The sequence below is a fragment of the Prionailurus bengalensis genome, chromosome B2 (assembly GCF_016509475.1).
Source record: "Prionailurus bengalensis isolate Pbe53 chromosome B2, Fcat_Pben_1.1_paternal_pri, whole genome shotgun sequence".
NCBI classification, from domain to species: domain Eukaryota; kingdom Metazoa; phylum Chordata; class Mammalia; order Carnivora; family Felidae; genus Prionailurus; species Prionailurus bengalensis.
This window is the reverse complement of record NC_057349.1, coordinates 98,628,565-98,653,719: the sequence shown is the minus strand read 5'-3', so window position 1 is coordinate 98,653,719 and position 25,155 is coordinate 98,628,565. Positions and strand designations below refer to the sequence as shown.

The window sequence follows — 25,155 nt, the reverse complement described above, 5'->3', positions numbered from 1 at the left end:
TTGCAGCTTCCAGGGCCAAAAGATGGGGAAGAAGGGTGGAGATTGAATTTGGAGGGGAAAGAGAAAAAAAACCTGGATAGCTTCTTATGCATCGATATTCACTCTGTAAGTGATCTTATGATAATTTAGAATCTATACTCTGATAACTCCAACATTAATATTAATGTCTCAAGTTCTGCATTCAGCTCTGAATTCCAGACTCTTCTCTATATCTGCCTACTGTATATCTTTACTTGGTTATCTAGTTGACATCTGAAATTTAATATGTCCACCCCATACTTGCTATTCACCCAGCTTCTCTTTCTCCAGTTTTCTCTCAGATTAGTTAATGGTAATACTGTACACTCAGTTGATTTGGTCCCAAACCTAGGGATGAACCTGAATTGCATTCTTTCCTTGACTCCCCACATCTACTCTCTCAGCAAGTCCTATCAAAGACTATGTTCATGAGTCTGGGCTCTTCTCATGTTTTGTACTGCCCTCACCAACTTTCCATGCTTCTGTTCCTGTTCCTCTGAGATCTACTGTTCCATCTAGCACCTGGAGCAGTCTTTAAATAAATAAATCAGGTTTCATCATTCCCTTTTAAAAACCTTCCAATGGCTTCCCACTTTAATTGAAGTAAAATCCAAACACTTTTCTCTGGTCATATGTGCGGTTAATTGTATATGTCAACTTGGAGGGTATTTTGGGATGAGACTCAAATGTAAATCAGTGAACTAGACTAAGAAGATTACCCTCTATAATGTGAGTGGGCCTTATCTAATTAGTTTAAGGCCAGAATAGAACACGAAGTGCAGCCTCCGTAAGAAGGAATTCTCCAGCAGTCTGCCTTCAGACTTCATTTGCACTACCAAATCCTCAGGGTCTCAAACCTGTCAGGTGACACTGCAGATTTTAGACTCCCCAACCTCCATAATCATTGAGCCATTTCCTTTCAATAATTGTAAATCTCTCTATATATCCCCTTGGTTCTGTTTACCTGGAGAACTCTGGCTCATATAGAATAAAACACCTTGCATGACCTAGCTCTGCCTAACTTTTTAACATCTTATCCATTCTTTTTTATCTGTTCCCTCTTTCTTTTGGACTGACTGGAACTTTTTAATTTCATGTCTCTGCTAAAGTTTTCAAAGGTATGCACTCTATTTCTATCCACTGGGTATCTGTCACTACTCTTAACATGCATGCTTAGTCTGAAGGTAATATCTCTGTCCTTAAAACATTTCCTACTATTCACCAACTTGCCATCTTAAGTGCTATTTTATTCAATATTTCGGATATAGTTTATTATCCAAATTAAACATTTTCCTTTCATAATCAGTGTTTGTTTAGATTTCCCTCATGTTTGCTGTTTTTCTCTCTGTGAGCTCTCCATCTTACATCTCAGACTTCCCTTGTAGGGTTATTTTCCTTCCTATAATAGGGGTTTGTTGGGGGTTAATCCTTTCAATTTTTGTTTCTCCTACATTGTTTTGATTTTGTCCTTGTTCCCTATGATAATTTTATGGTATATAAAAAATAGAAATAGACAATCTCAATGGTTATATCTATTTTAAAACTTGAATCAGAATAGAAAGTACCAGGCCCAGATGGTTCGCTGGTAAATTCTACCAAACATTTAAGGAAGAAATTATATCACTTCTCTACAATCTCTTTCAGAAGACAGAGGCAGAAGGCTATTTCCTAATTCATTCCATGGGGACACCACTACCCTAATACTCTAATACCAAAACCAGACAAAGACACTACAAGATAAGAAAACTATAGACCAATATCTTTCATGAACGTGGATGTAAAAACTCTCAACAAAATATTAGTAAATTGAATCCAACAAGTATAAAAAGAATTACACACCACAACTAAGTGGAATTTATCCCAGGTATGCAAGGCTGGTTCAACATTCAAAAATCAATTAATGTAATCCATCACATTAACAGGTTAAAGAAAAAAAACCCCATATGGTCATATAAATAGATGAAGGAAAAGCATTTAACAAAATCGAACACTCATTCATAATAGAAACTCTCAGTGAACTAGGAATAGAAGACAACTTCAACTCGATAAAGATCATTTATAAAAACCTGCAGTTTATACCATACTTAATGGTGAGAAACTAGAAGCTTCCCCACTAAGATCAAAAATAAAGTAAGGATGTTCCCTCTTAGCACTCTTTTTCAACATCATACTGAAAGTCCTAACTATTGCAGTAATACAAGAAAAAGAAGTGAAAGATATATTGATTGAGAAGGAAGAAATAAAATTGTCTTTGTTCACAGATGACATGATCATCTACATAGGAAATACAAAAGAATCAACAACAACAGCAAAAAACCTGCAATTAATAAGTTATAGCGAGGTTGCAGTATACGATGTTAGTATATAAAAGTCAGTCACTTTCATATATGCAGCAATGAACAAATAGAATATGCGTTTGAAAACACAATACCATTTATATTAGCATCCAGATAAAATACTTACGTATAAATCTAGCAAAATATGTACAGTATCTATATGAGGACAACTTCAAAACTCAATTGAATGAAATCGAATAACTAAATTAACGGAGAAATATTCCATGTTCATGGATAGTAAGACTCAATGTTGTCAAGATGTCAGTTCCTCCCAACTTGATCTGTATATTCAGTGCAATTCCAATCAAAATTTCAGGAAGTTATTTTATGGACACTAACAAGTGGATTCTACAGTTTATATGGAGAGGCAAAAGACCCAGAAGAGCCAGCATAATATTGAAGGAAAATAACCACGCAACTTCAAGACTTATAACAAGGCTACAGTAATCAAGACAGTGTGGTATTGTCAAAAGAATATACAAATAGATCAGTGGAACAGAAAAGAGAGCCCACATAATTATATACAGTCAACTGATCGTTGACAAAGAAGCAAAGACCATACACTAGAGCAAAGATAGTCTTTTCAACAAAGGGTGCTGGAACAACTGGACATTCCACATGTTAAAAAATGCATCCAGACACAGACTTTACGCCTTTCACCAAATCACCTCAAAATGGATCACAGATCAAAATGTAAAATGCAAAACTATAAAATCCCTAGAAGATAACATGGGAGAAAACCTAGATGACCCTGAGTATGGCAATGACTTTTTAGATACAACACCAAAGGCATGATCCATGGAAGAAATGATTGATAAGCTGGACTTATTAAAATGAAAAACTTGTGCTCTGCAAAGACCCTGTCAAGATAATGAGAAGATAGGGGTGCCTGCGTGGCTCAGTCAGTTAAGCATCCGATGCTTGATTTTGGCCCAGGTCATGATCTCACGGTAAAATTTTAAAAGGGGCTGGTAATCACATCTTCAGTTTCAAGCTGTCGGAGGCTAGTATGATGGCATGCTGGAGATCTGGACGTGGGTGTTGCAGGGGATAAATTGCTAATGGTCCCTGACTTCTGACGGTTTGATTTACAATCTCTTGATTTTACAATGATGAGAAAGCAATACACATTTAGTAGAAACTGTACTTCAAATTTTGAATTTTGATCTTTTGCCTGGCTAGTGATAGGCAGTGGGGTCATTTCTTGTGATGCTGGTCAGCGGCAGCGAGCTGCAGCTCCCAGCCAGCCACACAGTAGTGAGGGTAAATAACTTACAACCACTCTGTACCCATACAGCCGTTCTGTTTTTCACTTTCAGTACAGTACTCAATATATTACATGAGATAATCAACATTTACTACAAAATAGGATTTGTGTTAGAGGATTTTGCTCAACTCTGGGCCAATGTAAGTGTTGTGAGCATGTTAAAAGGTCGGCTAGGCTAAGCTGTGATGTTCAATTAGATTAGGTGTATTAAATGACTTACGATATTTTTAATTTATCATATTTTCAAATTACAATGGATTTATCATGACAACACCCCATTGCAAGTGGAGGAAGATCTGTATAAGCAATTAGGTATTGGTGAAACCTAGACTGAGAGAGTGAAAATGCTGAAATAGTTGGAGAGAGAAGTAGGAGGGGACTGAATTTGGCTGGGGCTTGTAGATGGTGTCAAGAAGCTTGGCCTTTATTAGGAGGGTACATGGGAGCCACAGTGGATTCTAATCAGGGGAATGCCTCCAGTCTCTGGGTGTGATCTGTACTTGATGAGATCTCCCTACTTCTGTGTATTGGAGGGAACAGCAGGCAACTAAGACTAGTTAGAAGCCCTTAAAGTCTATAGAAGAAAGATGATGAAAGTCTGAGTAGCTATAATGATCATTTTAATCATAATAGATACGAATTAAACCAGACACTAAATCCATTACCTCCCTAATCTTGTTTACCCCACAGCTACCCAACCTAGCTGACACCAGTGTTAACATCTCCATTTTACAGGTAAGGTAAACAAGATTGAGAGGATAAGCAATCTGCCCAAGATTACTCAGTATTCAGATCTGACTAGATAGGGCGCCTCTCTTCACTCCCTTGGACTAGGCATTCTAAGTGGGATGGAAAAGGAAAAGACAGATGTGAAAAATAATTAAGAGGCACATAATAATGATTATTCTATTAGCATTACACGATGACAATGATGGTAATGGTACTGAATGTAAAGGCGATTTCATTCACTCCTCACGTATTGGAGACCTTAACGCAGGCTTCGGCATCTGGGAAGAAACAAAACTGATTAAGCTGTCGGTGAGATATATCTAATATGACATAAAACTTCCGCAATTGCCGAATGACAACGCCACGCCCCATCCTCCGCTCCCAACTCACCGCAAACGCAGGACCCGCCCGGGATCTCTGGGCGGTGCAGCCCCGCCCCGGGCGCCTCCGCGGGCCACGTGGTCCGGCGTCCGCGCGCAGGCTCCCGGCGCCGGCGCTTCCGGGTTGGCGGCGGCGGCGCAGGGACAGAAGCCCGGACGACGCAGGTACCCCGGCGGTGGATTCTGCAGAGTAGGGGGCCTGGGTGGCCTTGGCACGGGTGCGCCATCCAGGCCGCCAGGTGGGACGGCCGCGATCCGGACCCCGCCGGGCGCCCCGACGGGTAGGTCCTCCCGAGCTCGCGGTCCCGGGCCGTGGTGAGTGCTGCCCAGCCGTATGCTCCCCTGTCCCGCCTGAGGGGCCCCGGGCCGGGAGTGGGGGGCCTCCCCCGCGTCCCGCTCACCGCTCCGCGGGCCCGGGTCTCCGAGGAATCGTCCGCTCGCCCCACAGTGCCTATGCTTCCGAAGCGAGGCCCGATGAGCCTTAGGTTATTATTTCATTGCAGCTACCCCCAAATTCATTTCGTACATTTTCTTGGCCCCTTTTATATGTTTTCACAGACGCAGTGTTTAATAATGCGTGAAATCGAGACGCTGTGGTTCCCATTCTGATTGTGTGCGCAGCTATGGAAAGTTGGTGCTGGGGAAGGACTTTAGAGATGGTTGATTCCCGTTCCTTCATTTTACAGAGGAGAAAACAGACCCTGAGAGGCAACAGGGATCTTGGAGACTCACCCAACTAGGTAACAGTACAAGAATGACAATTCCAACCTAAGTTTTTTTTGTTTGTTTGTTTTTTGTTTTTTAAATCACCTTCTGCAAGTGGCAAATGGTAAAATTCAGATAACCATGTGAAGTGAATACTAGGTTTGTTTGGGCTAGGATTAACTTTGTGAGATGATGCTTCCTCGTTTTTAATCATTATTTTCTTATTTCAGGCTTTATGCTTCTTGGCTTCTAAAGAAAATGGCAGAAACATCATCAGAGCCTTCTGGGCAGCTTGTTGTACACTCAGACACTCACAGTGACACTGTTCTGGCCAGTTTTGAGGATCAGCGGAAGAAAGGCTTTCTCTGTGACATCACTTTAATCGTGGAGAATGTGCATTTCCGGGCTCACAAAGCCTTACTTGCTGCCAGTAGTGAATACTTCTCCATGATGTTTGCTGAAGAGGGGGAGATTGGTCAGTCCATTTATATGCTGGAAGGCATGGTTGCTGACACGTTTGGTATGCTGCTGGAATTTATCTACACGGGTTGTCTCCAGGCCAGTGAGAAGAGTACGGAACAGGTCCTGGCTACCGCTCAGTTCTTAAAAGTCTATGACCTGGTAAAGGCTTACACGGATTTCCAAAATAATCATAGCTCCCCAAAGCCAACGACTTTGAGCACTGCTGGTGCCCCAGTGGTTGTTATTTCTAATAAGAAAAATGATCCTCCAAAGCGGAAACGGGGAAGGCCAAGAAAAGTCAACAGTTTGCAGGAGGGGAAATCACAGCTGCCTGCAGAGGAAGAAATACAGCTGAGAGTAAACAATTCGGTTCAAAATAGACATAACTTTGTGGTAAAAGAGGGAGACAGCGGTATACTGAATGAACAGATTCCAGCAAAAGACACAGAAGATTGTGAGCCAGGGAGAGGGGAGGAAGTGCCTGCTGAAAAAGATGAGAATTGTGATCCCAAGACCCAGGACGGGCAGGACAGCCAGAGTCGGTACAGCAAGCGGAGGATTCGGAGGTCCGTCAAACTTAAAGATTACAAACTTGTTGGGGACGAAGATGACCAGAGTTCAGCCAGAAGGGTCTGTGGAAGGAGAAAGCGCCCTGGTGGCCCTGAGGCCTGTTGTAAGGACTGTGGCAAAGTGTTTAAGTACAATCACTTTTTGGCAATCCACCAGAGGAGCCACACGGGTAATTATACTTTTCGCAGCTTGCTGGAATGTGTTTGGGAGTAATGATGATAATGATAGCTTTCATTTATTGTGCAACTTCTATGTGATGGACATTATAATAAGGCATTTATACATGTTACTGCATTTAATTCTCACGACAGTCCTATGAGGTAGGGAATGTTATCCCCATGGTACAGATGAAGAGACCGAGTCCTAGAAATAACGGGCCCAGGTCATCCATGTAGAGACAGAGCTGGGATTTGAACCCAGGTAGCCTGATTGTAGAACCCTGCTCTTACTTAGAGTTGTTGGTTCAAGGCTTTCATGCCCAGGTATCACACTCTAGCCAGATTTATTCTTCTTTCTGAGTCTTGAACATTTTTCATCTTGACCACGGCTGTGCTTTTACCCAGGTCTGTCTGGACAGCTTTCTCACTCAGCCATCTAGCTGTGAATGTCTTCTCCTGTTTGGTCCCTCTAACCGAGCTCTGGCCAATAGACCCTTTTGTGAGGATGGAAAAAACGTTCTGTATTTGCATTGTCCAATATGGTGGCCACTAGCTACATGTGATTTTGACGTGTAGTGAGTGTGACTGAGGAACTGAATTTTTTAGTTAATTTAAATGGTACCATATTGGACAGTGCAGCCCTGGCAGAAATCCCTTCCTCCTTTGAGTCCTCTCTTACACACTTAACTCTCTTTTGGGTCGGGCTGTAGTTACCAGTTAAATAACCCCTAAACCTAATTGTAAGCTTAAATATAGGGACTAGTAGTTAAGTCTCCTCTCATCCCTCAGCTTGCTGTCATCTGACCCAGCAGCATCTAGCCCCATGGTTCTCACCCCGGCCACACATTAAACTTTTTTTTTTAATGTTTATTTTTGAGAGAGAGAGAGAGAGACAGACAGACAGACAGACACACACACACACACACACACAAAATGTGAGTGGGGGAGGGGCAGAGAGAGATGGAGACAGAATCTGAAACAGGTTCCAGGCTCTGAGTTGGTCAGCACAGAGCCCTATGCGGGGCTCGAACTCTGGAACGGCAAGATCCTGACCTAGGCCAAAGTTGGACGCTTAACCAGCTGAGGCACCCAGGTGCTCCCTGGCCACACATTGGAATCAGCTAGGGAGCTTCTAAAACTACCAGCAACTGGGCACCAGCCCCAGAGCTTCTGATTTAATTGGAGCCTTTGTTCGAAGGATAGATTGACAACCTTGAATTCTGGTTCTTTAAACAAAGTAGACATTTGGGAAATATTTGTTGAACTGTAACAGTATGGTTTAAATAGTTAAGTAGTTCTGTAAGGTTTGTTAAGGAAAACAGCATGTAGTATGTCCCCTCTTGCACCCAGTGTTCTCAAATTTTGCAGTGAATCACTTTAGTGTGGGTCTGTTTTCATCCATTTTGGTGGCTAATAGCAGATCCACACGGGTTGGAGACTCTGTCTTTCAGTTCCAGAAAATTTTTGGAAAGTATCTCAGGGATGATTTCTTCTGTCGGTTTTCTACGCTCTCTCTTTCTGGAACTCCCTGCTATCTGGATGTTGAACCTCCAGACCCATCCTCCCATGTCCTTACCTCCTATTTCCCATCACTATTGGCTCTACTTTCTACTTTCCCCTTTATCTTTCAACACTTAAAGATTTATTTCTACTCTCACTGTTTTACCTCTAGAAGCCCTTTTTTATTCTCTAGATTCTTTTTTTAAAAATTTTTTTTTAACGTTTGTTTATTTTTGAGAGAGAGACAGTGCTAGTGAGGGAGGGGCAGAGAGAGAGGGAGACACAGAATCCAAAGCAGGCTCCAGGCTCCCACAGAGCCCAGGGCTGGGCTCGAACCCGTGAACTGCGAGATCATGACCTGAGCCGAGGTCGGATTCTTAACCGACTGAGCCACCCAGGCGCCCCTTTTTTAAAAATTATTGTGAATCCTCTTTTTGGTTCATGGTGAGCACGTTAATAACAGCAGTCTCTTCTTTGTTAGTTTTTAATGTTTTCTTCCCCTTGGGCAACTTCTGTTTTTTGCAAATTGCTTTTTTTTTTTCTTACTTGTTTTGGTATCTGTTTCAACTACTAAAAGCCTTCCTTGAATGGTGGTTTTTTAAAAATCATATTTGGGGTGCGTGGGTGGCTCAGTCTGTTAAGCATCCGACCCTTGGTTTCGGCTTAGGTCGCGATCTCATAGTTCATGAGTTTGAGCCCCCGAGTCAGGCTCGGCACTGACAGTGTGGAGCCTGCTTGGGATTCTCTCTCTCCCCGCCCCCCTCTCTCTGCCCTTCCTCTGCTGGCACTCTCTGTCTCTCTCTCTCAAAAATAAATACATAAAATTAATTAATTAAAAATCATATTTAATCTTATGTTGGAACGGTTGACTGAAAGTTCCCATGGGTATGGAGAGGGCCTGTAGACGACGGCCTCACTGGGGGTGGTGTGGCTGCACCCCACCTCCTCACTGACACCTGGCATCTGCAGCCTCCCTACCCCAGCCTGCCACATTCCAGAAGAAAACAGTCCACCCTCCCAGGCTTCCCGCCAGTGTCTAGAGCAGGAGCAGGGAAGAAGGCCGGTTATAGTCTCATCACTTCAAAAGTAAACTTGGACTTGCTGTCCCTGGGACAGTCCCCTTCCACTGTGCCTGGAGACCCACAGTGCAGAGACTGTTTTACCCTCTTCAGAGAACAGTCTCCAGGCTTGTTGGGGAGCTGGCCAGTCTTCTGGGGGGTCTAACTACCTTCGAAACAGACTGTCATTGATCTCCACCCCCATCTTCAGAGGTAACAGGGGCTGCCAATTCCTGAGCATTGTGAAGGCTGTGTCTTAGGTTCCGTCTCAGCCCTTCTCACTGCTGGCATCGGATTCATCTGTTCCAGCTTGCCAGATTTTATTGCTGCTGTTTTCTCTCCAGTGCTGGGCCTTGTGGATGTATGCTATGAAGAGAAATCCCTTTATTGTCATTTTAATTTAGTAGGAAACAGAAAGATGTGCATATTCTTGCTTACACTGTGTTTCTGGGGCTCTTAACTCCAGGGGAGCGGCCTTTCAAATGTAATGAGTGTGGAAAAGGCTTTGCCCAGAAGCACTCCCTGCAGGTCCACACCCGGATGCACACTGGCGAACGACCCTACACCTGCACGGTGTGCAGCAAGGCTCTCACCACCAAGCACTCCCTGCTGGAGCACATGAGTCTGCATTCAGGTAGCTGGGGAAGCACCAGGGGCCACCTGCCACCGGGTTCTGGGGTGGGCGCTACCCGCGATCAAAAGGGGCTTTTCTCAGCCTGGTGTCACTTCCCACCTGGTGTCATTGAACGGCAGAATTGTGCCTTTGCCAGACTGTAGGTTAGAATTCTGCACAGCATTGAGTCTTAAAACTAGGGCTTATAAACCGGCTCTCGGGAGCTCAATGTGCAGACATTTGTTTAAGAATTTGGTGATTTGGGGGGACACTTGAGCGGTCCACCTTTACCCCAGTCTCCACCACTCCCTACTGCCTTACATACCTTTGCACGTTTATGTTACTCTGGTGGACTCTGAAGGCATTTGGGTTTGTAGGCAAACCCAAATCATTCATAGAAAATGGGAACCTGGGCCAATGTGTTACTTACTTTATCAGTGAACATTCTAGTTCTTTCCAGTTTTTGTGTGTTTTAGTGTCTTTATTTTTTTATTTGGCAGGACAGAAGTCTTTCACCTGTGATCAGTGTGGCAAATATTTTAGCCAGAAAAGACAACTAAAGAGCCATTATCGAGTTCACACAGGTACAGTAAAGTGAGAGAAAATTTGGATTTGGATTGATGGGGAGAAAAGCAAATACAAATTACTTCTGAAACACTAGGGTCATATTGTGGAAGATAAATTAGCATGTAAGGAAAGAATCTTAAAAAGATCTAAATTAGTTGTCTTTTCCTTGTGTTCTTCTCCACTACCTTGGGATTTATATTTAAAAATTTTGTACTACACTTTTGGTACCACACACAGAAACCCAGCAGAATTGGCATCTTTCAGAAGTGCCACTTGCCTAAGAGGGTGCCAGTTGACTGTTTTTAATGGTGCCTAGACAGAAGTATCCTTACCCCATAGCTGTCCGTCCAGGCCTTCTCCCACCTAGCTCTGTCCATTGTCTTTTTTTCCTCTCCTGCCAAGTGATAAGAAATAAATGAGGGGTTGGGAGTGACATTTGAGACCAGTTGGCCACAGTCACACCAGTGCTTCAAGGGAAGAAGGAGATTATGTTTAGGGAGGTTGGAAGAGTCCCAGCTCTCCCAAGTAGTGTGTTGAGGTGCATAGGAAAATATTAACTGTTACCAAATTAATAAAATTACTGTTGTGTTATTAAAGTACCATATTTAAAGTGATTATTTTTCAGGGAAGTGCTTTAACACAAATCACTGAAGAAATGCAGGGAGAGAGCGCATACATGCACTGACACTTTTTTTATTGTTGCGACAAGGCCACTCATTACCGGAATGCAACCACTGCCATCGCAAATTCATGGATGTGTCTCAGCTAAAGAAACATCTACGGACACACACAGGTAAAACTACCATCTCGTCCCTCCTTTCTGGTACACTTCATGGTTTTAGAAGAGTGAGGTCGAGTCCTCCTCAGGCTCCATTTATTATAAATTGGATGGTGATTTTACGAGATCAAGGTGGAAGGCTGTCTACACCATTCTGTGGGGAGATCCCTTCTGTAATAGCTCAGCAACTTAGAGATGGCTTACAAGTCTGAGTTTGGTTGTGTTTCAGTCTTAGTGTAGTTCATCGTGGGAGATGGCGATCGTTGTTTTTAGAAAAGGAAACAAAATGAAACAAACACAAAGGTAGCATAGGCATGGGGGTCTCCCATTTCCTGCCCAGTACCAGTGGTTATAACACAAGCATCGCCACCTCCAGGAAAATCTGTTCCAGGGATAAAGAGGAGGCAGGATTGATCAGGGCAGGTATATCAGATTGGTTTATGCTGCTTTGGACATTTTCTTCTTCAAACACAAAGTTTTTCTCCTTAACTTGTTTTCTTAAAATAAATGTCTGATAGGGTAGGCATTCTGTGAAAATGGAGCTCTATACATTTTTTTTTTTAACGTTTATTTATTTTTGAAGGAGAGAGAGACAAAACGTGAGTGGGAGAGGGGCAGAGCGATAGGGAGGCACAGATTCTGAAGCAGGCTCCAGGCTCTGAGCTCGCAGCACAGAGCCTGATTCGGGGCTTAAACTCACAAGCTGCGAGATCATGACCTGAGCTGAAGTTGGACACTTAACCAACTGAGCCACCCAGGCGCCCCTCCATACATTCTTTCAATAGATATTATCGTGAACAGGTTCTGTGAAGTTTAATTCGCTCGTTTAACACATATTTACAGAACAATTACTGGGTACCAGGCACCGCTCTACCTAGGTCGTGAGGATACAACAGTGAATGAGGTGGCCAGAGCCCCTGCTGTTGAGGGGCTACCATTTGACCAAGGAAGACAAAGAACAAATGACTATATAACATGTTAGGTGGGGGTCAGTGCTGTGAAGAACTAAATACTGGGTAAGGGGGCAGGATGTGGGAAGGTGAGCTGCCCTTTTACATGGGGACTTGTGTGGGAAGGCCTCACTGATGAGCCCCAGTAGAGCATGCGGCTCTTGATCTCAAGGTCATGAGTTCAAGACCCCCATTAGGTGTAGAGACTGTTTAAATAAATAAGCTTAAAAGAAAAAAAATTTTGTTTTGAATGCTATGGGGAGTGAGCCCAGTCATTGTCGCTGTCCAGGAGAAGAGCATCCCAGGCAGGGGGAACAGCAGGTGCAAAGCCCTGAAACACAAGAGTTTCCGACTTGCCAGAGAAATGCCAGGAGGCCGTTGTGACTGAGGCTAAGCCAGGGCAGTAGAGGTAGGAGGGCTCGGGTAGGTGGAAAGCAGAGGTGACTGGAGTTTGTATAACACAGGGTTCCTCGGCATAGCTGCATACTTCAGTCACCTGAGAAGCTTTAAAAGAGAAAAAGCCTGGTCCCCACCCCAGAGATTCTGACTGAACTGACCTGGGGTAGAGCCTTGAAAGTATTTGTGAAAGTTTCCTTGGTGATTCTGGTATGTGCACTCAGGCTTCAGCGTGTTGGAGGCCACAGTGAAGACTGGGTTTTATTCTGAGCCAGAGGACTAACAAGAGCAGTGATAGGAGGTGCCTTAGAATTTTAATAGGATCATTCTGGCTTCTCTGTGGGGTGAGGTGAGACAAGGGTGGAGAGACCCATTAGGAGGCTGTTGTACTAATCAGGGGCTTGCAACGTGTGGTAGCAGTGGATGTGGTCCAGGTGGTCCAGTCCAGATGTATTCTGAAGGACTATGTTCCTGGAAAGAATTTCCATTGTTTAAAACATATGTCAACAGAAAGACTTTCTGAGATGTCATAAACCCAGATAGCATCAAATGGTAATGTGAACATTGTTAATGTTTCCCACACAGAACTTGACAAGCAGGTAGTCAGTCTTGGAATCTGGAAACAAACTGGGAACAGGGTGGGCCCTGGCTGTGGTTTGAGAAGCTATGGAAAGATAATGGCAGTGGCCTGGCTTTCACCTTTGGAGTGGTGGGAGTTGATCATGCAAAGATGCAGATTCACCCAAGCTGACGCCAGTGTCCTCTGCCCAGATGGAGCTCGAAGAGATGTGTAGCATGCGTCTTCCAGTAAATGCTGTTGAAGGGAAGCTGCCTGGCTGCACTCCAGGTTGCCCCCATCCCTTGCTGCTACCTACTTCAGTGGGATTTTGTTCTTTCTTTTCTTTAAACTCAGTTCCCTTGCCTGCGTTAGGATCACTTAATTTTGTTTCTGGAGGATGGGACAGTCTGTCGGTAGTATGTGCAGCATACAGGCTAACACTGCATGAATGCTTTTGAAGCGTTGTGAATTCCTCATGGAGTCTGCAGCAGTCATGTGTGGGCCTTCGTTTGCATCCTGTGCAGTTCATTCATTCATCAGGGATTTCTGGAACAGCGTGCCAGGCCCAATTCTAGGCATTGGGGTACTAGGAGTGGACAAGCCCACAAATTCTTCTCCTAAGAACGGGGGAGACAGGTGATAAATAACAAGTACAGTGTGTGAGGTGGGGATAGCATCATGAGAAAATGGATTCGGAGAAGGGGACTAAGGAGTATTAGGGGTGGGGGACAGGGCTTTTGGTGGTGAGGAGGCCTCCTCGCTGGTAAAGTGACGTTTGAGCAGGGACTTGGAGGCAGTGCAGAGGGTGAGGGAGTCCCCGAGGGGAGCTGTGCTGGGGGATGACTGGTGGGAGCAGGAGTCCCCTATGGAGCCCACTCGCTCAGGGTGTGGTGTCCAGTGACTCTCCAGCGTGTCCGGGATGCTGAGCAGCGAGCAAAGGGGGAGTGCCCGGTGAGGTCAGAAAAGTTTAGAGCGAGGACTGGTGTGGGCGGACAGATCTGCGATGCCTCGTAGGCTTGGGGCTTTGGCTTTTATCTCTGGGTGGGAGCAGGGAGCCTTTGGAGTGTTTGCAGCAGAAGTGTGAAATGATCTGACTGCCTGCAGGGTCACCGTGGTCGCAGCACTTACTGTGGGCAGCAGGGAAGCTAGAGCAGAAGTGGGGAGACCTGTGAGGCTGCCGCAGAGACAGTGGTGGGCCTGGACCAGGGGTGGCAGTGGAGGTGTTACAGGTGGTCAGATTCTGAATACACTGGAAAGTAGATAGAGATGTCAATAATACATGAGTCACCCTAGTGCCCCGGGGTCCTTGGGGAGGTGTCAGGAGGGCTACCTCACCGAGCAGGAAAGTGTGACAGTTGTGCGTTATCTCAGGGTGGACCTACAGGAGTAAATGGTGTGTGTCCTTTTGTTTTCTGCGTATAATCATGTATCTCCTTGTTTCCCTTTGTAAGGGAAGGAACCATATCTTACACTTTCTCTGCATCCTCTTGGTACTTAGCACTCAGTGCTTGGGTACACAACAGGTGCTTGGAAAGGGCTTAATTCATTTGTACTCACTGAGGAGTCAAGTGCTGTCCCCTTTTGTTTTTTATACTGTGAACTGTGGGGTGATTATTCCTTTTTCCTTTATGTTGGATGTGTATTTCTAAATGTTTTCCCTTTCTTAGGTGAGAAGCCATTTACTTGTGAAATCTGTGGCAAATCTTTCACAGCAAAGAGTTCTCTTCAGACCCATATCAGAATCCACAGGTAAAGATTCGCAGGTATTTTTGTCGTATGGGAGTCCTCATTCAACCCTGGCATTCAGTTGGGTGACATGTTACCTATACAGTCCTTTTCCCTAATTATTACACGGGTAGAAGTTTTTGTGTAGTTTACAGTTATCTTTTCAATAAAGCAGTTCCCCACTTAAGCAAAATCAGGAAAACTGGCTCTGGCCAGCAAAAGTTTACATGATTGATTTCATTTCTTGAATTTTTATTTTTCGGCTGGGGACTGATCCAAAGCTTAAGTTCTTCAGTCAAAAATAAATATTAAATTTAATGTTTCCGAATAAATGTTTTTGTTCACATAGCTTCTAGATTTGATTTAATACTTTTTTAAAAATATGTTTATTTTCGAGAGAGAGAGAGCACGAGTGGGTGAGGGGCACAGGGAGAAGGAGACACAGGATCCGAAGTGGGCGCCCGGCTCTCAGCTGTCATCACAGAGCCTGGGAACCTCGAGATCATGACCTGAGCCGAAGTAGGATGCTTAACCGACTGAGCCACCCAGGCGCCCCAATTTAATAGTCCTTCTAAGGCAAATAATTAAGGGTTACTCAAGTGTTTAATATTGAAGTCCATCATGTATACTTAATTGGCCACAAGAGTCCGAAAGTTGGCAATGAGGGGGTGCCTGGTTTGCTCAGTCAGTGTAGCACGCGACTCTTGATCTTGGGGTCGTGAGTTCAAGCCCCACATAGGGTGTGAAAATTACTTAAAATTAAAATCTTTAAAAAAGAAATAAAGTTTGCAATGAGAACTAAAACCAAAAAGGAACTTTCTGTGTGATATGTAAATATTTGCTTTCTTATCTGAAATATAGACTATGGAATCATAAAATTTTATCACATCTAGCCCAGCCCCATCCACCACCCTTACTCAGATACCATCCCCGCCTTTTCTTTTTCTTTTAGGATTAGAAACTAAAACCCATGAAAGTTGGGACTTGCTGTGACTCCTTAAGTTAGTAGAAGAACCCATGACTTATGACTCCCAGTCAAGTTAATTTTTCCTCTATTCTTCTTCTCCCTAAATGATCAGGAAGTAGCAAATCTGTTTTTAAGATAAAACGTGTATTTTCTTATAGAGGAGAAAAGCCATACTCCTGTGGCATATGTGGCAAATCCTTCTCTGACTCCAGTGCCAAGAGGAGACACTGCATTCTGCACACAGGCAAAAAGCCCTTCTCCTGCCCTGAGTGTAACTTACAGTTTGCTCGCTTAGACAACTTGAAGGCTCACTTGAAAATCCATAGCAAAGAGAAACCTGCATCAGATGCCAGCAGCGTTTCTGGCAATAATAACACTGAAGAGGTCAGGAATATTCTTCAGCTGCAGCCCTATCAACTGTCTGCATCTGGAGAGCAAGAAATTCAGCTTCTTGTAACCAATTCTGTACATAACATCAATTTCATGCCTGGTCCTAGCCAAGGAATCAGCATTGTCACAGCAGAGAGTTCTCAGAACATGACCGCGGACCAGGCCGCTAATCTCACCCTGCTCACGCAGCAGCCAGAACAACTGCAGAATTTAATTCTTTCAGCCCAACAGGAGCAAACAGAACACATTCAGAGCCTCAATATGATCGAAAGCCAGATGGAACCCGCACAGACCGAGCCAGTGCATGTAATCACACTCTCCAAGGAAACCCTGGAACATCTTCACGCCCATCAAGAGCAAACAGGGGAGCTCCATTTAGCAAGTGCTTCAGATCCGGCTCAACACCTGCAGCTGACGGAGCCTGCTCCCCCGACACCCACCCACCATGTGCCCCCACCCCCACCACTTAGCCAGGAGCAGAGCTGACCTGTAAACGTGTGTGATCGATTGGTCTCCTCCCAGTGAGCCAGCTGTAACTGTGCCGGAAGGCAGGCTTTCTGAAGCACTCACAAGTCTTTCCAGAGGTGTGATGGCTAGCTGCTAGTTCTGATGCTTTCCATCCAGGCAACAAGACGTGTGTGTCGTATCTTGTATGTAGTCCAGATTTGGATTTAGCATTCATTATTGATGAATGGTTTTCATTTTCATCCAAATCTCTTAAGGTCTTGGATGATTTTTATTTGGGGGCATTGATTTAGACTTCTCTAAGTCTTGAATGTCCATGGCCACAGCTTATGGCCTTGTGACCTTTCCACTTATATTTTTTAGAAAAAAGGAAGTCATATGTTGGTTGAATTGGGTAGAGTGGTTTCTTCTTTATTTCTCTTAGGCAACCTGGTTGCTTCTATAAGACAAGTCAGGGCTGAATACAGATAACAACTTTGGAGAATCTGTCCTTTTAATACTCTCTAATCCCCTAAAACAGAGTAACTCAACATTTAATCTCTGTGGTATGGTGGGCTCTTCGTGTCAGGTTTGAGGTAGATTCAGAGACATATAAACTAAAAGTCTATTTTAAATCAAAATGAATATAACAAGAAAACCAAAAAGTACAGGATTATTTTAAAAATTCTGAACTCAATTTTTCTGAGAAACATGGATTTACATATTTTTGAGGGGATTTACATATTTTTTTTAAAAGAAGGTTATTGAAAATTAATTTAAAAGTCTAATTAAAGAGTGAAACGGATCAAGACATTCAACCCATAAATTACAAATTTTTGTCAGCAGTGATAATTGTTCTTTCTGATGAAGTTAAAGCTTTCTCAGTTATCCTGGAATATAAAATTCTATTCAGTGTATTTTAAGTATCAAATATACTCTCCTGAATTCTAATTGATCCTGAAAATGATCTGTGTATTATGTCTGATAACTTTCTGAAGATGGGACCTTATAATCTATTTTTATTGCAAAGTAGGTTAAATCTCATAAAATGGACGCATCATTTTAAAAAGTAAATATCTTCTACTTTTAAAAATAATTTGAGCCTCCAAACCATAGTAGCCAATCTGTAATTGTTGTACAGTTTTAAATAATTGTCAAAAGTTGAAGTTATGTTTGGGTTAGGTTTTCAAGCCCAGTGTACTTTATTGGAGACTTTGATTGCTTTCTCTTAAGTAAACTGATAGCAGATTTTGGAGAGAAGAAAATGGGCACTAATCTAAGTTAACATAATGCTGGTGGAGCGTAGGGGTAATCTACCCTAAAATTAACAGGATCATTACATCAGTTACTTATTTTCTCTCTGTAGACATCTTTGATTTCCGCCTGAGTCAAGAACGTTTTTTTGGAGGTTAAAATAATGGAATTCTTCAGGTTTGAGAGAAGATAAAAGCTTTTTTTTTTTTAAACGTATTTGCCAAACTATATTTTAGTATATATAATTCACAAAATTTCTAAAATGATATATATCTTATGTATATCAATCGAGTAATGTTCAAGTCAGGCCTGACTAGAGCCAAGATAGTAATTTTTAAAAATACAGTTATGACCTAAATATTATTTCAAATTCTTAGTCATTTAAACTACTTCAATCTTACTCTTAAAATGCAAAGTTTTTGCCAGTTTTTCAAAGCTTACTGGCCCACAGTTTCTTGAGATACAGAGTATTAATATAAATGAATTTTTAGCTACTCACTCTGGAGAGCTAGAGAATTTATTCAGGAAATACAGTCACATAAGTCAAGTTTAACTAGCTTTACGACAGTCTACCTCTGCACTAGGAGAAATACAATGTGGGCTTCATGTAATTTAAAATTTTCTAGTAGCCACATTAAAAACAAAAAGGTGAAAATTGATTTGAGTAAAATTATTTAATACTACATTTTCCAAATATTTCAACCTGTATTCAGTATAAAAACGTATTAATATTTTTTTATTCTTTTTTGCATACTAAGTCTTCAAAATCTAGTGTACACTCAATTTGAATGCTAATATTCTTTGGACATACTTGACCTGTATTTAGAATTCATGCAATTTACAGTTGAAAACCTAGATTGACATACAAGTAGTTGCACACTGAATTTTTTTTCAATAACTGAAATGATTATCAGTTAAATTTATATTAAGATCTGGGGTGCCTGGCTGGCTCAGTCAGAAGAGCATACGACTCTTGATCTCAGGGGTCATGAGTTCAGGCCCCACACTAGGCATTAGAGATTACTAAAAAAACAAAAAGTCCACCACCGGTTCCTTAGTCACACTAGCCATATTACAAGTTTTTTTTTTTTTTTTAATCTTTATTTATTTTTGAGAGACAGAGACAGAGTGTGAGCGGGTAAGGGGCAGAGAGAGAGAGGGGGACACAGAATCTGAAGCAGGGTCCGGGCTCCGAGCTGTCAGCACAGAGACCGACGTGGGGCTCAAACTCCCAAACTGTAAGATCATGACCTGAACGAAGTCGGACGCTTAACCAACTGAGCCACCCAGGCACCCCACCATAATACAAGTTCTTGACAGCCATGTGTGGCTGGTGGCTCCTGTTCTGCATGGCACAGGCCTGCCTGCTTCTAACTTGAGAGCCAGTTTCAGCCATAAAAATATCTTCCGGAAGAGTTCTGGTTTATTTGCCTGTCTGTCAGAGGGAAAGAAGAAAATGATAGCTTTATAAATCTAGCTTCTCTTTTGTGTCCCAAAAACACCTTCTGCCCTCTGAAATCCCAAATTCTAAAGTTCAGTGACTCTGTATCCAAAGGAAATGTCATGCACGTAAAAATGTCTCTTACGTGTTTGAGAAATTTTTGGCTCAGTGTTTCACAACTTATTTTGTATTAAACTTGTACAGTTTTTAAAATTGTTTTAAGAAGTGCGGAAATACAAAGTGTACTTCTTAGGAAGTAGAACATTATGCTTTGGGTTACTGAGATGCACCTTATCGCTTTCAGAAGTGAGTCTCTGGTTTTCTCTGAGTTAGAGGGCTAGCTTTGGGAAGACTTGAGCTCCTGCCATCAAAATCAGTTATTTACACATGTGCTTGTGTCTGCTTCTTGAACATTTTTCTACCTCTACTGTTTTCTGCAGTCAGTTCCCTGTGTTTAGGAACTGTGAGCAACCAGTCACATAATGCTGAAGAATATAGTGATATTCCCGTTATAGATGCTTACATCTAGGTTTTCATGAATTGGATAATATCTGCCACATACTGAGTCTTTATACTATAGGCCAGGACTGAAGCCAAGTGTCTTAGGTCTGTACCTTGGTGCTCCTCAACGTTCTTTTGTGTCGTGGCTCACAAAGTAGGATTTATGCAGCACCCTGCAATTAGGGGACTCCAGTGCCCTCGGGCCAGGACTGGCATATTTGCTTGCTGGGGCTGCCATAACAAATACTACGGACTGGGTGCTTAAAGCAACAGAGATCTATTTTCTCAGTTCTGGAGGCTAAAAGTCCAAGATCAAGGTGTGGGCAGGGTTGGTTTCTTCTGAGGCCTCCTGACTATCTTTTCCTCCCTGTCTTTGCATGGTCTTCCCTCTGTGTGTTTTGTCCTAATCTTACAAGGACACCAGTCAGTGTTGGATTAGAGCCCACCCTAATCCTAATGACCACATTTTCACTTAGTTGCCTCATTAAAGGCCCTATTCCCACACAGTCACGTTCTAAGGTACTGGGGGTTAGGCCATCCACGTGAATTTGGTGGGGGGGACACAATTCAGCCCAAAATAATTGGCACCTGGAATGAGCAGTGTCTGGGATGCACCTATTGCCTATCTGAAGCAACATTCCTATTTTACTTAATCTTCATGACATTTGTATGAGCTAAGTAATATTACTATGCCTATTTTACAGATGAGAACATAGAGGCCCTAATAGATGAAGTCCATTGCCCATGGTCACACAGTAATTGGCAAAGCCAGAACTGCTGCACAGCACTACGCTGCTTCCGCCAGATGGGCTTAACTATCACCAGTCTTTTGAAATTGAAGCTGAATTTCTCTTCACGTACGATCTGCTTGATGTAATGGAAGGGTTTTGGCTAAAATTGAGGATCTGGGGCCCCTGGCAGGCTCAGTCGATAGAGCATACGACTCCCGATCTTGGGGTCTATGAGGTCAAGCCCCAGGATGGGTGTAGAACTTAAAAATTGATCTGTGTCTGACATTTTAGCACGATCAGACATTTTGCATAAAACAATAATTGTAAAAGGTGTATAGTCTTTCTCCTATAGAAACGACTACCACATTAATACTTATATTAGTATTTTACCACTATTGGTTTAAAAACTTAATAGAAATTTACCAAGTCCATGAAAGTTACTGCTGATGTGAAAATGTCTTAACTAACATGAGCCTCCGTGAGTCCTTTTTTCGAACTCCTAAGGATAGTTTATGTGTAGGGCGGACTTGTTTGACTTTTTGCTACCCTTATTTGTTAAGTATTGAGGTGAGTTATCACCCTCACTTTTCAGACTAAATTAAGACTAAATTTTTTTTTAATGTTTACTTATTTTGAGAGACCACATGCACACAAGTGGGGGAGGGACAGAAAATGGGGGAGAGGGAATCCCAAGCAGGCTCTGCACTGTCAGCACAGAAGCCAACATAGGGCTCAGTCTCATGAGATCATGATCTGAGCCAAAATTAAGAGTCAGACGTTTAACTGACTGAGCCACCCAGGGGCTCCTAAAATAAGCCTAAATTCTTAAACATTGAAAGAAAACTCTTGGTTTCACTTTTGTAAACAGCAGGCTTGGAGTGACCTCTAAAAATTCCCCTTGCCTTTTGTAAACATCAGGTGTCAAGGAATGACCTCTAAAAGAAACAGGAATGTCACTGTGATAGATGATGTAACTTTCAAATTTTTTGCATGTAATTAAGCAACAAACACTTTTGTTGGCTATAATATATATATATATATATATATATATATATATAATATATACATACACATACTAAGTATGTACATGCATGTACACATACACACACTATATTTAGAATCATTTTCACGTGAAAGGTACCACACTGGGAGAGCTTTTAAACTAAAGGTCAGTCATACTTTCAACACAAAATGTAGGAACTTGAACACATTTTAGGTAACATTAGCAAGAGATCATAGCCTTTTTTTTTTTTTTTTAACATCTGAAAGAAAGGGAAAAATCGGAGCCAGGGTCAAGTCAGGGAACTAACTTTGTTGGTCTCAGAGTATGGATTTATCATTTATTTTGAATTTTAGTATCCATAGATTAATATCTTCATGTCCACTGGATCATTTAAAATACAGATTTGAAGATACTCCTAAAGAATAGTTTGACTTTTGGTCTTAGTTCATGTTGCTTTTATCCTTGTTGGATGCAGGGTTAAACTGAAGCTTCTCTTAGGCTAAATTGGAGTTAAAACTCCACATTTTTTAAATCTCCCTCTCATGATTAAATGGCTTCTGGACAAGTTTTATCTATAATCTTAGTGTTTGAAGTATAAAAGTGCTCATTAACAAAAACACAGGAAAATATTTAATCCTGAGCCTGTTTGTATTTTTAACCTTTGTCCCCTGTGTTATCTTGGTGTATAAAATCAGCATGTTTTCCCCTCTGGAGACCGTACCGGAAGAGAAAGCAGCATATAGAGGAATCAAGTTTGCAAGGAAGAGTAGAAATGAATGAGGGACCCAAATATGCGGTTCAGTCACTCTTGTCAGCTGAGAGAGAAAGCCGGAAGCCATTCTTGACAGGGCCCTCGTCTCCTGCTATATGCCCCAGCCATCCCCACATAAGTCAGTTTTGCCTCAAACGGTTTTGAATCCATCCACTGCTCCCATCCCCCCTGTTGTACCGTCCCATCCTCTTGCCTGGGTTCCTGCCACGGCCTAACTGACCCTTTCTGCTCCTCCCCCTCCACCGCTTTCTCCACTGGAAGTGGTGGTGATCTATTTGGGCTTACCATTGTGCCTTTAGCAGCGTCTCGGTCAATGAATGGATACTGTGTTATTAAGGCAAATATGATCATGTCTCTGCTTCAAATCCTTCTGCAGTTTCCCACTGCACTCAGAATAAAATCTGAGATGCAGCTTCCTCTTGGGCCTCTTCCCCATTCTCGCTTCTAGCCACTGTCTCCCTTGTTGTTCCCCAAACATTCACCAGTGAGTGTCCTGCCTTAAAAGCTGGAGGCGGGTGGTTTCTCGGGCCTTGAAAGGTTTCTGCACCTACTGTGATGTCTGCTCAGCTGTCTGAATTCAGTGTGTCACTTCCTCAGGGAGACCTTCCCTGACTCTAATTTCAACCAAGCCACCCTGTCATATCTGTTCACAGCACTCTACACTTTGCACCCAGTTCATAATTATGTTTATATCAGGAAATGTGTCTGCCTGTCACACTGCAGCCATAGCTCCCGGCCCAGGACCGTGGGTGTGTTGTGTGACCTCACAGACCTATAGGTACAAGGTCATATTACAAGGTGGCTGAGGTACGTCACCTACAGTGTGAGGGAAGGCACTGCTGGGACACAGAACATGATACGGATTAGAGGAAAGAGATCCTGTCTTCATGGCTTGGAGTCTGGGCCTTCTAGTCTCTCTACATTTCTTAGGGTCACCAACATTTTAGAATTGAAATGAGCCGAGGAGGTTGAGTAATTAAACTGCCTTCATTTAGAAATGATAAGGCTGAAGCATGGTGGTTGGTGACTTTTTCAAGGTCACACTAAGCTGGTGAAGCAAAGCTGGAATCTGACCAGAGCTTCTGGATTACAGATCAGTAAGTATATTACCCACTGCTTTATGCTCCAGTGTGTATCTTTAATTAGCAGAAAGTGAAACTCCGAGTCAGCAGATTTTCAGCATTGGAGTCATTATTGTTCTGTGATCTTTTAAAGACAAATTTTACCATTTATCATTCAGAACATAATCCTTTCTGGCTGCAACAGCAAAGTCATTGAATTAAGGGCTAGATCCTGTGGGGCCTTTGCAAATACACTAAGTTGGAGCGACCAGTTTTTTACCATCTGCTAATAAAAGGGACATGGGACGGTTCTAAAAGCCTGGTAACCCATTTATAGTGGACTTAAGAATACTTTTTACACTGTGTATTTAAATATGGGTGTGTCTAATTTTTGGCACATTCATTTCAAGCCAAATAACGAGTCATACTCAAGAGCTAGGAAGGGCCCGGCTGGGAGGCTGCCCTAGTTTCCTGAGTGTGACCTGGCTGAATTCCCTGCCTCTTCTGGCAGAGAGCAGGCATTTCCCCTTGCCTCCCTTCCCTTGGCTGCCTCTTAGCTAGAGCCGGGAGCAGTGAGTGTTCAGGTCTTACTGGGTCTCTGAGGGTTTCCAGAGGAAAGCAAAGAGAGAATAAAGAGGGAGAACCACAGGGCACCCAGCTCTTTCTGGTCCCTGGATCTCAAGGAGAGGGACCCTCCCATTTATTCCTGTTTTATGAGTATTTCTCACATAACCGTGTCATTTCCTCTAAACAAGAAACAGCTTCATATGATGCCAGGCTTTCATCTGTCACGTTGCATCCACACTGGTGTGGTGGAGCCCAAACACACCTGGGCCCCATACTAGCTCTGTCACTTGCTGTGTAACATGTTGCAGGACAAAGAATCTCTGTGACCCTCAGTCTCTTTTCCAGTAAAATGGGACTGTTTTGATCACTGAAATTATGGTTATACCCATAGTAGCTGCTCAATAAATGAGAATTGATGTATATTTAATTCGTTGAATGACCGCGGGTGCCTTCACATTCAGCCCTGTTTTCCTTATCAGGAATATGAGGAAGTTGATCCCAAAGGACTCTCAAGCCCTTTTCAGCATTGACAGTTCTGCAGGTCCTCACTCCAAAGCCTGCTTTTAACAGTGGGGATCTAGCCTCTCTCCCACACACCCCTCCTTTTCCCCTTTAGTAGTGGTCTAACGACACCCCCACCCCCCACCAAGACCCTCTTGCCCTCTCACTTCTCAAGCCGCTTGTTGAAGCTGCAGACTGCCAGGTTCCCCGGACTTCAATCCGTGCCCATTGTCCTCAGCCCGGGTCTTGGGACAGACTTGTCGCAGGGCGTGGCGGACCCTAAGCCTGGATCCATCGTGGGGCGCCCGGGCCATGGCTCTCCTGGTAGGAGAGGTGAAGAGAGCACAGACGTTCCGGCGCCACCTACGGACCCGCCAGCTTCTGCAAACTTCTTGCCCAGCCCTAGCGCCCTATCCGCCCGGCGCTCAGAAGCCGCTCGAAGAGTTGGTACCGCTCAAGGGTGGGTGGCCTCGCCTGCCCGGGAACGGCTAGCTCTGCAGACGCGGGGACCGGGATGGAGGCCGCGGTGCGCTGTCGGGCGCCGGGCGGCGCAGACCCCGAACTTCTCAGTCCCAGCCAGCCCCGCCCGGGTCTCCGACCCCCAAGCGGAACGGGGCATCCGCAGCGCCACGCCCTCGGGCACCACCCTGCAGGCGTGGGCGGGCCCTGGGCCGCCCGGGCCCCAGATCGCGGGGTAATGAGATGCTAATGAGGCGCGAATAAAGGCTCACGGGCCGCGCGCCCGGCGCCAA

At 43.5% G+C, this 25,155-nt stretch overlaps 1 protein-coding gene and 1 long non-coding RNA gene across 7 annotated transcripts; one reads left to right on the top strand and one right to left on the bottom strand.

The window, feature by feature from the left end:
* The first annotated feature begins 4,784 nt into the window (after window positions 1–4,784).
* On the top strand, window positions 4,785–17,521 carry ZBTB24 (zinc finger and BTB domain containing 24). Of its 6 annotated transcripts, none has more exons than XM_043592084.1 (8): window positions 4,785–5,011; window positions 5,289–5,470; window positions 5,666–6,636; window positions 9,650–9,817; window positions 10,297–10,380; window positions 11,073–11,156; window positions 14,714–14,795; window positions 15,897–17,521. In XM_043592084.1, the coding sequence occupies exons 3-8, from the start codon at window positions 5,694–5,696 to the stop codon at window positions 16,612–16,614; spliced, it is 2,079 nt and encodes a 692-aa protein (XP_043448019.1). In that variant the 5' UTR covers window positions 4,785–5,011; window positions 5,289–5,470; window positions 5,666–5,693; the 3' UTR covers window positions 16,615–17,521. The 6 variants fall into 6 exon arrangements, 4 of the variants coding, with proteins under 4 accessions (XP_043448019.1, XP_043448020.1, XP_043448021.1 ...); XM_043592085.1 differs by having other exon boundaries at window positions 4,830–5,011; window positions 15,724–16,571; XM_043592083.1 differs by having other exon boundaries at window positions 4,832–5,011; window positions 5,417–5,470.
* On the bottom strand, window positions 12,783–25,087 carry LOC122489855. The gene is made up of 3 exons (XR_006299024.1): window positions 24,571–25,087; window positions 14,175–14,295; window positions 12,783–13,663 (listed from the first exon to the last, which is right to left on the bottom strand). It is a non-coding gene; the product is annotated as an uncharacterized LOC122489855 (long non-coding RNA).
* Between the last annotated feature and the right edge of the window lie 68 nt (window positions 25,088–25,155).